Raw genomic sequence first — 13,631 nt, 5'->3', positions numbered from 1 at the left:
CACAAGTATCTGTACTTTTACTCAAGTACGGAAAGTGAGTACTTTTGCCATCTCTGGAGTACATACATGTTTAACTCATACCAAAATTTATTGAAAGGTGACTTCCAGAAATATTAATAGTGTAGTATTTAGAAACTTATCATTATAATAAACCGAAAAGCAAACTAATTGGTCCATTCTCCAACATTCAAAAACATCTTTTACCAGCAAGTTTACTAGCTTCAACTTTTGCTGCAGCTGGGATTTGTACTCTAGTTAAACACCTTCTTGAGTCTCTGGAATACAGATTGAAAGGCTTCCAATAATAAACATATTATAATTATTAAATAACCCTAATTCTAATTCTGTTAGGAGGCATCAATACACACTGTGCTTTAATTTGAGCTACAAAATTGTTTTTATGTATCTCAGATTAACCTAATACTTGGGTCAAAATGTAAGCAGTGTTGCTTTAATTGTTTCCAACTGAGATGAAGCTCCAATGCTCTTTACACAGAATATTAGCCCCACAAGTGGTCGCCTGCTTTTCACTGTAGTTGCTCCCGTTTCAGCATCTCAATGTGAGTTAGTCTTCATCAGTGTAGACTGAGCATATGCATGGCTTAGTTAGCAAAAAATAGTGTTCACTCTGCAGTTGTTTTTGTTAAAGAGTTGTCCAAACATTGCAAAGCAGTCTTAGTTAAAACATAATGAAATATAGTAGACTACAGTATTAGATGTGTGGGATCACAAGGTTGGATCATTCTATACATAAAGCAGATTATCTCTGTTTACACTTGAAACAACAAAAGCAGAGTTACAATTGTGTGATGGCCCATGAAATATAAACTAGTGCTTATAGACTAAAAGAAGACAAAAAAAATGCTAAAATGTAACCATACTGTGATACTAAATGATGACACAGTTATTTGTGTCACCCTTTATCTATTAATCTTTTAATCTATATAATAATAATTTATATATACCTTAAATATATTTAAGGTTTTCAAAACAAGTTGTATACATACATAATAAGTACATTTTCATTATCTTGTTTTGCTTATGGTTTCAGGAATGAGACAAGATGGTAAAATTCAATCACCTACGTCCTTTGATTTATAATGTTTAGTTTAAGTATAACAGTTAAGGTATAAAACCTTTTATATGTGTGTGACACAACTGGGGGCGACATCTATCTTGCACATTCAAGATTTGGAATTATAGACAAATTAGGTATTTCTAAGTTGGTGGGGGCTTACCTTATGCTAGTTCTATTGAAGTTGACAGGTAACACTGTAGGACATTAATATATATTTTATATGAATGTTATTTGCAGATATTTTGTTCTGTCCGCTAAATAATCAAATATCAAAATGTTTTTCTCTAATGCATGATCTAAAGCATCAAGCAAGTCCTTTAGTGACTAACATCATTAATATGTGTTGGTTATGATACACATAAGATTGAAAATTGAGATTTTACAGGAACAAATTCAGAATTTTTTTTCTTCTCTTCTGCTAATTGATTATTCTGTCAGACACCATGACAAACTTAGTCACTCTTAAGTATCTTGAATGGGTATTATTGTTTTATGTTTTATCCTGAAGCTTCAGAATTTAAACCTAGAGATTTGTTTTCATGTTCAATTTTAGCTGTCAGTTGTAACCTGGGTCCCATTTTATGGTTTACTTCTAGTTCACATGCATCAGACCAGGAAATGTTTCTTTTCTCTTTATCACTTTGTTGTCATCTGTGCAGTGTGCTTGGCAGCGTGTATGCTTGTTACAAAAGGAGAACAAAAGGCTAAAAAGAAGGTACAAAAGTAAAGGAGGTGACAGTTTTAAAAGGAGCCTGTGCAGCAGTGTTGTCTCTCAGCTATCACGTAGGTCAGATGGACAGGAAAGATAGGATTGGCTGTAACCGGTAGCGCTTTTTCCCCCCAAAGCTTTTATGTTTGCTGCGTGTCTTATCAAGTTTGTGGGATCTCACATAAAGCTAAAGAATGCTATTTAAAGAGTATCAGTCAGCAGAAATCTCTGAAAAAAAATTGCAAGAAACACAGAATTTCTAAAAGTATTTGAATCTAAAGGTAGATGCATCAGAAAGGCTAGTTTGGGTGACTTTGGCAATCAAAGTAATCTGATGTGAAATATTAAAGACAAAGCAACAAAACTCCAAACAAGAATTATATTTGCATGCATACATGCCCTACTTTTGGCAAATTGCCCTCACTTTACTTCCCCTTTTTAGTTAATTCCTTTTTCTATTTTTTGTTTAAATGAAAATAAAACCAGATGAAATTGAAAACTGATGCAAACTGAAATCAACCTACAGTAAGCTTAAAGGGACTAGCAACCGTCTATCTAATAAGGCCCAGAGACAGTTGGAGTAAAAGACTGGGTCTCAATCTGCTAAAACACTTCCCAATGCAGACAAGGAAGAAGCATAATTATTTAAAAGCTTTTGTTAGTCAGAAAACTGAGGGATGTGCATAAAGGAAAGAAAATGTTGTTTATCAGTTTATATAGTAAACCTTTTTTTTGTATAAGGATCAATTTAGAATGTATGAGTCTGTCCATGTGATCAAACATCTAACATTTTTGTATATAATCTGGATCTTCTTTCTTGCTTTATAAATTACATTAAACACTAGTATTTTAAACTGTGCTACACAATTAAACTTATTTGAATTCTATAAAAGTTTAAAACAAGTGTTTGATAACCATCTAACATGCTCTATTATTACATTCAGTTTATCTTTATTTTTGTGTGGCTTTTTTTCTTAATCTGAAAATATTATTGCTGATATCTGGTGATTCATGCAATCAAAGAGAGTCTGTCAGGGTTTGAATCTTTAAAACATCAGTTTAGTTTAGTTCAACTTTATTTTATGTTGTAGCATATTAACTTTCTATCTTATATTTTTCATGTGCCTTTGATTCACTTAAACAATATAAGCACTTTCCTTCTTTAACAACGCTACTTTTTTCCTGTTGGTAACAAACAAACGCCATCAAGCCTTGATTACCATCAGTACTCGTCTGAAAGTGAGCACTCAGCAGGAACAAGTGTAACATTTATTTAGAGGAGGACATGTCATTTATCTTAAACCTTGCTGTCCTTTGATAATGAGGGTTGCAGTCAGCTACACATGGGTGCAAATGCAGCTACTATCCAAGATGCATTGCTATTTACTGATGATAAAGGAAGCAATTGCTCAACTGGAAAAGAGGTGAAGATTTATCTTTACCTTAATGTTATCATTGTAGGTCATTGCAAAGCAAATAAGCTAGAATACTTTTACAAAATTACAGTTTGTTGGTAAATAGTAATGATTTAAAAATGTGAAATGGTTTATAAATCAAAGCACTTTTATATATTTCTGGTGTTGTTTTAACTTTCACTTATGTTTAGTATGTCAGCAGAAATAGCTGTCATTGCAGACTCCAACGTATGTTGGTTGGTTACTGATGTTTTTTTCTGGCACCGACTAGGCCCTACAATGCACAACGTGTTATGTAAGACCTGAAATTAAAGAGCAATATGTCACAGAGGACACGGTCCGTGTTGGTACGAACAAATGGTATGACCCTCCCGGGATGCAGGAGCACTGCCAGGATGAATCACTGCATAAAGCTAAAGCACAGTGCATTAACTAGAGTGCACATGGAGAAATTGTGAAAGTGCGGCCAGATCTTTGCATGGCCTAATAGTCCCGTTGAAAATAGCCCAGGAGGAATTTGTCAGAGTAAAATATTAAGCTGTGTCATATTATATTTCTGAACATTGTTTGCTTGCAATGGATAATGGACTGTTAGGTTATTGACTGCATAAACGCTCGCAGGAAGACTGACAGGTGATGTTTTTTTGGTCAGATCATAATAGCTTTAAATAATCACAAAAGTACAGCCCTGGAAGCTATTTGATGATAAACTGCTAAAAAGACATGGGATAAATACAAGAATATCACTGCAGATCATGATATACAAAGCATTTATCATGATTACAATTTGACAGATTTCAGATTTTTTTTTTTTTTACCATTCTTCTTTATGTTTATTTTGTAACTTTGATGTGTAGGGCTTTAGTTTAAAAATTTATTTGAATTACTTAAATGTTAATATCAGTAATAATAGCTTTATTACATATTTTTGTAGCTGAGCCCCTCAAAAATATTAATAAACAACAATCAAAGACCAAAAAGAAGATGAAGTTGAGAAACGTAAGGTGTTTTAACACCTTCTAAATGTTAATTAAAAATGCAGTCAGACAGAAGAAACACTTCCATCCATCAATCCATTTTCTGACACGCTTATCCAGAACAGGGTCGCGAGGGGTGCTGATGCCTAACTCCAGCTGTCTACGGACGAGAGGCAGGGTGCACCCTGGACAGGTCGCCAGTCCACCGCAGCAGAAAAAAACACTTCTTCAAGTAATTTTTTTAAAACATAAACTTATAAAACCAATCTTTACAGTAGATAATACTAATATGTCAGGAAAGGATAAAGCTACAATATCTACTGTTTGCTGTACAGTTACCTGACACAAATAGCTCCATCGGATGGAAGGAGTAACCAAAAATTTTACAAAGGAGTAGCGATAGTCTCACAAGAAGACAACTCGAGTAAAACGTAAGTAATTGAAGTAATCCTGTTCCTTTAAAGTACTTTTTTTCCCTAAAAGTTGCTTCAGTTAATGTAACTAGTTACTTCCCAGCTCTGTCCTTGACTTCCTTTGTCCCTTAGATATAGTTATAAGCTGGAAAGGTTCTAATCTTATTTTACAACTCTTTTTAAAACAGGAAAGGCAGGAGTACATGCCTTCAAGGTTTAATGATTTACACCAAAAATATGTGTTTGTTTTAGTTAGTTTCTTTTTTTTTATGTTTAAAAGATAAAGATTTTTAAAACGTTTGAAATAAAAAAATATTTTACTTAAGAAGAATATTCTGAAAAAGGTATTAAAAATATCACAACTATTGTACCTTCCATCAATTTTCAAATACTTAGTGATTTTTACTTTGTTTCTTATGTAGATCACATTGTCTATGAACTTTAAATTAGTTTTTTAATTCCCTGGGGTAAAAACAAGATGACACATTGACTGGTCTCTTTTTTGGCCTATTTTTCCAAAAATAGAATAGACAAAATAATTTGCTATTCAAACAAGGAAGATAGAAACGAATAGGAATTGATCTTGACAATTGTTAAAAAAAAAAAAGATGGTTCCAAGAAGATAGGTACTCACCCTAAGTTGTCCCAAACTACACACATACACATTTCCATCCTCACCTGCAGAGGGCAATTATTGACGCTGTACATAACAATTAATCTAATATGTCAGAAAACATTAAATTCTAACTGTAGTCTCTTTAAAAAAAGCAAATGTATTACCAGAAGTATAATTCTTGAACATATGACACCGCTACATTACTGCTACTCCATATTTTCAAAAGAATAGTACATATCTTGTACCAGTATGTCAGAAGCTTTTATTCTAAAACAGACAACAGGATTCATTACTTTTCCTTAATTTATTTCTTTTGTCAATAAAAATATGAGAAATACATATTTTATCTCCACTTTTGTTGTTACTTTTACGTAAAGGCAGAAAGTGATTCTTAAAACTGAACATAAAGTCATACATGAATGAATGCTCCAATTGCTGTTCAGTGGCTAATATTAAGTTGAGTAGCAAAAAACTGTCATATTTACATAACTAATGATGCTTATACCACATTGAAATTGCAAATATGTTTCTCTACACAAAGAGAAACATATTTGTCGCTGTTGAGATAAGTACGTGTCGCTGTTGAGATAAGTACGTATGTTACATTTTAAAGAACTACTTAAAAAGAGTTTTTGTTTTTAAACATTGCTGCCAAAATAACTAATATGCTTTTACATACAACAGTAATTTATCAGGCAGTTCAGATACTGACTAGCTTCCCAGTCCTCCAACTGGATCTTTCACACACAAACTCTAAATATTCTCTTCTTCGCTGCAGGAGGTTGTCTCAGAGCTGATTCCAAGCCCCACTGTTGCAAATCACCTGGCAGCTGAGCTCTTTGGTGATAGATATCATGCTGGTTCAATCTAATCTGCAGCTCTGCCTCCCAAAAGGCTACCTTTGAACACTATTTCTTCTTTAAATCTATTACATTTCCAGACTTAGCCCTTTGTTACATGGCATACAAGGTTAAAAAATGGGATCATTTTGTAAATCGCTTATTTTAGTCTAGAGGGGTAAAACCACAGCAACATCAAGGTATTTAGACCCCTCCCACATGGAATGCAAATTTTGGTAAGATCTTTGTTGTGTGTTTTAAAACCTGCCAGAAAGAGGTTTGTCTACCGTGCTTCTTTTTTCCTACAACCTACTGTACATCTGTGGGAAGCTGACCTTGCAGTAATTATGTAGAGCAGATTAATAAATGTGTTTCATGCAATCAGGGCTTGTAGCCTTATTGTAACTGCCAACTACAAAACATGTTTGCAGATGTTTAATATAAATCGCATGTGACAGGAAATTAAATTATGGCTTCAACAAACATTAGCTTTTATTCAGATTGATTCAGCTCACATTCTGTAACGCTATTTGTTTGGAATGTGTCAGCAAGGTTTATGAACAGCAGTTTGCCAATTTGATTTGAGCCTGGCTTTCCAATAAATGCAATAAATCTTAAGTAATATTTGTCTCCAAACTAAGGATGGGGTTAGGACCTGTGGGGAATTAAAGAGTTTTGATGGAAAGTAAATATAATACAAAATGCATATAATTTATTATTAGATGTTTTAAAAAATGGGAACCCTGGATTTTCCTTTATTAATATCTGCAACCATTGTCAGGTTTTTTATGCATATGGCTTGGATAGAGAATTTAAACTAATGTGACAGTTTACAGTTATAGCGTACCAGACTGAAGTAGAAAAGTGTGCAGGGTGTAAGATCTCACTGACAGATACATCTTTCAGCAAATAGGCAATTCTTTAGGCTTCCCTCTGTTTTCTTTTTTTTTTTTCCTATAACCCAATAACTAATTTAAACCTTATCCTACATAAGATGTCACTTTAAATCCTGTAATTTCCTGACTTGTCAGTTATGTTCATTCACTTTCAAACAAATGTTAAATGGCATGTACTTATATAGCGCCTTTTTCAGGTGACTTGACCAAAGCACTTTACACTACATTCATTCACCCATTCACGCACACACTCACACACTGATGGTGGCAAGCTACATTGTAGCCACAGCTGCCCTGGGGCTCACTGACAGAAGCGGGGCTGCCGTACACTGACGCCACCGGGCCCTCTGACCACCATCAGTAGACAATGCAGGTGAAGTGTCTTGTCCAAGGACACAACGACAATAAAAGTCAGAGCCGGGGCTTGAACCGTCAACCCTTCGATTTCAGGGCAAACTCCAACATCCAACGCCACTGTCGCCCTAGTGACAGTGGCGTCACTATGACTAGGGCGACAGTGGCATTGACAAAAGTGACAAATGACAAAAGTCAAGTGAACATAATTCTGAATGCTATGTTTTTTCAATCTTTACCTGCTTCTGTTGGCAGCGTGCAAAGAACTGATATTTCTAGATATTTCTATGGTCATGTGTCAGAGCAGATTATTAAAAAAATGTTTTGGAGGATGACAGCACACACACGCCCACACAGAAACAGCAATGTGCCAAGACTGATTCTCTCACAGGTTGGGTACTGCTCCAAATGAAAGGCAGAGGAGAATGCAATAAAGGTAGACAGGGATATAAAGAGGCAAATATACTGTTGCTGAAATGCAACACATTAAATGGTTGTGAGGGGCAATAAAGTTCTGTTATAAATATAGATGAAAATTAGTTTAAATAAAAAAAAAAAGCAAATATTTCTTCTCTCCAAATGAGCAACCAGAATGTTAGCTTGATAAGGATTTTCCACATATGTCTTCTAGACGTATTTGCTCTCAAACTATTGTTCTTATCATATAAAGCTTATATTAACTATACTTTTATTTGTAATTGTTCAGATAAATTGCTTTCATTTTAGCATTCTCAAAGGAAAACTGTACTAAATAATTCATGTACACTTGTTTATTCTATAGTTATTTTAGTTGATGCAACAAAAGGACGCCTTTGTTATTTATTCCCATTCCCATTTTTTTTTTTTTTTTACAAAAATCACCTTATATTTAGGTTACATAGGAAATAAGATTGATTTTGCAACAACCAGTTTGGTTTACTTATAACATGAGGTATAAATGAATGCACTCTTAAACCTTGGTGAGACTCTGTGATGGTATGGGTCTATCTGAACCTTAAATCATAACATATTTGAAACCCCAGAACATTGTTAACAACTATTGGTTTACATCTGTTAATTCAAAAGTGCCATGTTTGGGTCTTTGAGCAAGATAAACAAATAAAAGATGGCTAGTAACGATATGAATTATGAACTCTGGTCCTTGACCTCCTCAGCTCCAAGACATAAATCCTACAGAAAACTTTTAAGGGATTACCTTAAATTAAGAGAGTTGAAGAGAGACCCCTAAATTGTGCACAACCCATAAATTGTGCAAAAGGGAATGGTCCTCCTCTGAGTAAGTGTCACAGGAAAGAATATAGAACATTTAAAAAACTAATTGCTGTATAATTGTGCTACACATGATTTATATTGAAATTAATTATTTAATAACCTTAATTTATTTTATTTATGCCCTTACTATAGTTTATAACAATCAATTCAAGAACAAATATTTTACATAAAAGAATATTTGCAATCTTCAAGTATCACCAAATATCTAAAGGGGGACAAACTCTAATTTTGTCTATATTAAAAACATAATTCAACAACCATGAAGGAATTCTATGAAATATGACATTAAAATCTACCCACAAACGCAGACGGTTTGCAATACTTACTCGCTCCTACCAAGAAGATGTCGCTGCCAAAAAGCAACAGGAGCACTGAGTTGATCAAAACAATCAGACGAGCCATGCCTCGCAATGAGGTGGCCGCTCTTCTATATGACAAAAAGGATTAAAAAAAAAACTCCTATTTTAAAGCGCAACAAAATCAAAACAAGTCATTTTGACATCTAAGGTGTTGAAATTCCTAAGGGGATGAAACGGTCACCGGTTGAATCTGGCTGGAGCTGGTCAGTCGGTAAATAACCTGTGAAACAACGTAACGCAAGATGTCTTCAGAAACATTTTGTCATTCAGCTTTTAACAATCCTGCATCTCCCTCTTCCATGATCTCCCGCTGATCAGCTGTGACAACGTGGGAGGGTTTGCTCGTCTAACTCCGGTGGCAGAGTCCACGAAGCTCCATCATCTTTAAGGTCATTGATAATCGGTGCGCACTGGAGCACGCAGCATGACGTGAAAAAAGAAAATAGGACAATAAAATAACGGACCTGGCAGGAGGCGATTCAGCACCGCGGACAGCGCCTAAGTTGCAGGCTGCCCCCTGCCCCTCGTTCTCTCTCTCTTTCTCTCTTTCTCTCTCCGATCTGAATGTGTTCATTCAAAGGGTTGGTCCTTCTGCGGTACTTTCCATTAACCCCAAAAAGGCAACAACGACACAGGAACCGAATGCACACTGATTTATAACCCACTTGTTATCAGAGTTTCTTTTTGCATAGATTCGTAGCCACCCACTGCAACCATGTCACAGGTCAAGCTTTCTTACTATTGCGCAATATCAGCAGACGATATTGACACTAATACGCAAACAGATATTTTGCTAAATATATCCAAATATATTAGATGGCCTCAAATCCCAATATAACCGATGTAATCTACATGTACAAAACTCGCGAGGAGGAACACTGAATAAAAATATCATCAGTGCACTCTGTGCACAAGTAGCAACAGCAGCAGGTCGATGCGCCTCTCACCCTTAGTGCACTGCAGGGCCCTAATACACGCCATGTAATCAGTAAGATGAATCATGTTGATAAGCTAAGTGCATAGCCTCGTGGGACCATCGTTCCAAGGCAAATTGTTTGTCTCAAGAAGAAGTGATCAAATGCCTAATTTTACCCTTTATATCTCAATTGAAATACCGGTAAGCCACATATTCACTTAGTAAATAAGTTTTTTGTTTTTTTTTATGAGCGCATTCTTACATTCTTGTAAAGCATTTTAGTTCAATCACTCATAGCTGTTTAATGTGGAGAAATGGTTGCTGCCCTCGTTGGGTTTTAGACGACAGATTCGTTATTCTCTGTTCATAACAACTCTGACACTGATGCATTTGGGAAACAGGAATATCTGAGCTATAGGAGTTATGAAGGCAGCTATTTCGAGTTAACATTTGTGTGGTTCTTATCTCTAGAGAAACTTATATTCTTGACAAAAAGCATCAAAGTTGACCCATTTTTTTTCTTCACTACACAATGAAAAGCTTTGTTCTTTATTATGAAGTAATTTCTCATATTGTTTTTTTTTTTTGTTTTTTGCATTTGCATTTTCATTTGCATTTTCATTTGCATGCAGTTGCTTTTACTGTAGAACCATCAACCAGATGAATCACTGTCTCAGTATAATATGATTTTTTATGTCAGGTCAGATAGATGCTCAGTTTCAAAACAGAATGACATGCAGTTCTCAAAGAGATCATAATTTATTTATTATTTAGCAGACTTCAGCAGTTTGATTGGTTTACAATATTGCCAGCTTATATACTTCTCTTCCATCATTTTAGTCTAGTTTAGTTTGTAATATTTTATTGTCAATTCTTTTACATGTACTGGGCATACAAAGGAATCGGATTTGCGTTTCTCTTCATTTCCATGGTGTACAAAAGACATTTCTGACATTTAGGTTATCAAGACAAACAAATAAAAAATTTACACAAAAGTAAAAGTAGCGAAAACACATTGTACCCCGTGCAATGATAAGCACATACTGGCAGTGAGGTATTCCTTTTATACCTGGTGTGCATGTAGCATAGTAGTGCAATTGTGATCAAGTATCATGCAGTAGCAGCATCATAAATAAGTAGTTAATAGTTGTGCAAGGCAGTCCTTTGTATGGGTTCAGGGTTAAAGTACAGGGTGTTAAGTACACATGTTTCTAAAAAGGGGTGGAAAGTGATCCTGTCAGCCTGGTATGTGAAACTGTTGGTGAGTCTGGTGGCGTGAGAGGACAGGCTCCTGTACCTTTTGCCGGAAGTGAGTGGTGTGGCCTGACCTCCAACTTCACTTGCCTTGCATATCATGTCGTTCAGTGAGGGGAGTATGGCACCAATGATCCTTCCAACTGTGTTCACTGTATGCTTCAAGGCTTTCCTGTTGTAATCAGTGCAGCTCCAGCCCCAGTGATACAGCTGATGAGGTTGCAGGCAATGGTGCCCATGTAATTTTGTAATGCATGCCTGACTTTCCACATGAAGGTGCCTCTTTGCTTTCTTTGTCAGTGCTGGGGTGTTGGTGGTGCAGGAGAAGTCTTCACTGATCTGAACTCCCAGGGTTTTAGTGCCGGTCACTCTCTCCATCGCAGCACCATCGATGCTTAGTAGCAGGTGTTGGGTGTGGACTCTCGACAATGATATCCTTGGTTTTGTTGTCGTTTAATAGAAGGTTGTTATCTCTGCACCATATGGTCAAAAGTTTTACTTCCTCCCTGTTTTGGGTCTTGTCTCCCTTGGTGATGAGACCCACAACAATTGTTTTGTCAGGAAAATTTACTATGTGGTCATTTCTGTAGGCTGTTTTGTGGTCATTGCAGCAAGGTGAAGAGCAGTGGGCTGAGCACTCAACCTTGGCCCCCCTGTGCTCAATTTAATCCTGCCTGAGGTGCTGTTGCCGTTGAGGCCTTTGACTGAGGAAATCCAGTAGCCGGTGGAAGAGGGAGGTGCTGAGGCCTAGTTTGTGAAGTTTACAGATGAGCTGTTGTGGTATTATGGTGCTTAATAAACAGCATTTTCACCCGTTACAATCAACATAAAATGTCTGCAAAAACATAAAAACAAAAATCCTTTAATGATATCTTAAATGTGTATATATTTTATTCATAATTTTCTATTTTGAGTCTAAAAACACAGTTTCACAATGAAATTTTACTCATCCGAATGATGCATTTATCAACAACAATTCTCCTACTGCAGTCATACATAGACTTCAGAGATGTGTGTTTCTTTAATGATAACAAACACAAGTTTAATTCCACGTGATGCAACTGAAGGAAATAATGTTTTTGAATCTTGTGACTCTCTACATAATTTGTCATTCAAGGGCATTATATCACATAAAATCAAGGAACATCTATTCAATTAATTTCATGTGAGTTAAATGATTTTCAAAAAAATTTTCTAAAAACCATGACACAGTGTGACACAGTATAGTAATTATATACTATCAACACTATCCCTGTCCGTACCAGGGTTGCGTGCAAACAATGGATTAATCATCATAGCAAAATTTTGTAGGACAGTGACAAATTCAGTTAAGACTACTGTATTTTAGTAGAAACTTTTCTAGTTTAGCTGCTTTGAGTTTAAATTAATTAGCTGTGTTTTTACTTAAATTTCTTCTTTTTGTCTGTTATGATACCAATATTTGTTTCAATTCCATGTCTGATCAAAATGATCCTGCCTCCAAACCAAACCTTGCACATGTTGCTGTTCACTGAGGCACCTTTAATCAGAACTGCTGGTTCTTGTTTAACAGGAACTCAAAGGGAAACTTGGACATACTTTCATACTGCTTTCAGTTTATCAGTTTCAGTTGGTTATAAGCAAATTAGGAATAAAGACAAATATGACTGAAGACTTAAAAGTTATTAGAACCACAAAACCCCCGAAGAATTAAAGTTACTGCTTATGATGGAAAGAATACAAAAGAAACAAGACCTTGGTTGGTAGGGACAGTTCAGGTACATATTTTCCTGTGAGGAAGTTATAGAATATTCAAGGTGAGTATGGATTAGATAAATAATTTATAAATCTGAATTAAAATCTTCCTTCTAACAACAACAAAAACAACAACAACAAAAAAAAAATCTTAGTTTTCTCATTAGGTGGAATCCCTTTCTAGGTGTAATTTATACATACATTAAAAACTAAGAGCATATCTATTTCAGATCAGGTGTGTTTTTTCTATTTCAGAAGAAAACTGACCTAGTTATACTGTATGCTTTTGTGATTAGTAATAAGCCAGTATTACATGATATCCCAGTCAAATCAAAAAAACGCTTAGTATCTCTGTTGGAGTTTATCAGATGATCAGTTAATCCTTCAAAAGAGCCATTGGTACTGTCCTCTTCAGATTACATGGTAGGCAGAGGACCTTACTGCTCCCAATTTCACTTACAACAGTTCCTGTTTTAACATGTTGAATTGTAAATCTTTCAAAATATTGGCAATGTGTGGAAGGTATCCTCTTGCAGCCCTTTCCTGACTTTAGTTAAATGTGTTGCTGGCTGGATAATTTTTACAATTGAATGACAAGAAAGCTGTAATCTTTGCCTCTGACTAGCTTGTTCCTAAAGACATGGATTCTTTTGGTAAACTAGTAATGTATACCAAACATCCTGTTTGAATCTTGGAGTAACTTTTCATCCAGTTTTTACTTTTGATGTATATACACTCACCGGCCACTTTATTAGGTACCCCATGCTAGTAACGGGTTGGACCCCCTTTTGCCTTCAGA

The 13,631-nt window shown here is 35.5% G+C and overlaps 1 protein-coding gene across 1 annotated transcript in view; it reads right to left on the bottom strand.

Moving 5' to 3' along the window:
* The window catches only part of fndc4 (fibronectin type III domain containing 4), a 31,038-nt gene extending 21,350 nt beyond the window's left edge, over window positions 1–9,688 (bottom strand). Inside the window, exon 1 of the mRNA XM_015372402.1 lies at window positions 8,896–9,688. Coding sequence (XP_015227888.1) covers window positions 8,896–8,971 — 76 coding nt within the window. The 5' untranslated portion in view covers window positions 8,972–9,688. The remainder of the gene's footprint in view (window positions 1–8,895) is intronic.
* Between the last annotated feature and the right edge of the window lie 3,943 nt (window positions 9,689–13,631).

Source organism: Cyprinodon variegatus, unplaced genomic scaffold (assembly GCF_000732505.1).
Source record: "Cyprinodon variegatus isolate N-32 unplaced genomic scaffold, C_variegatus-1.0 Scaffold4, whole genome shotgun sequence".
Taxonomy (NCBI): Eukaryota; Metazoa; Chordata; class Actinopteri; order Cyprinodontiformes; family Cyprinodontidae; genus Cyprinodon; species Cyprinodon variegatus.
This window is presented reverse-complemented; position numbering and strand designations above follow the sequence as displayed.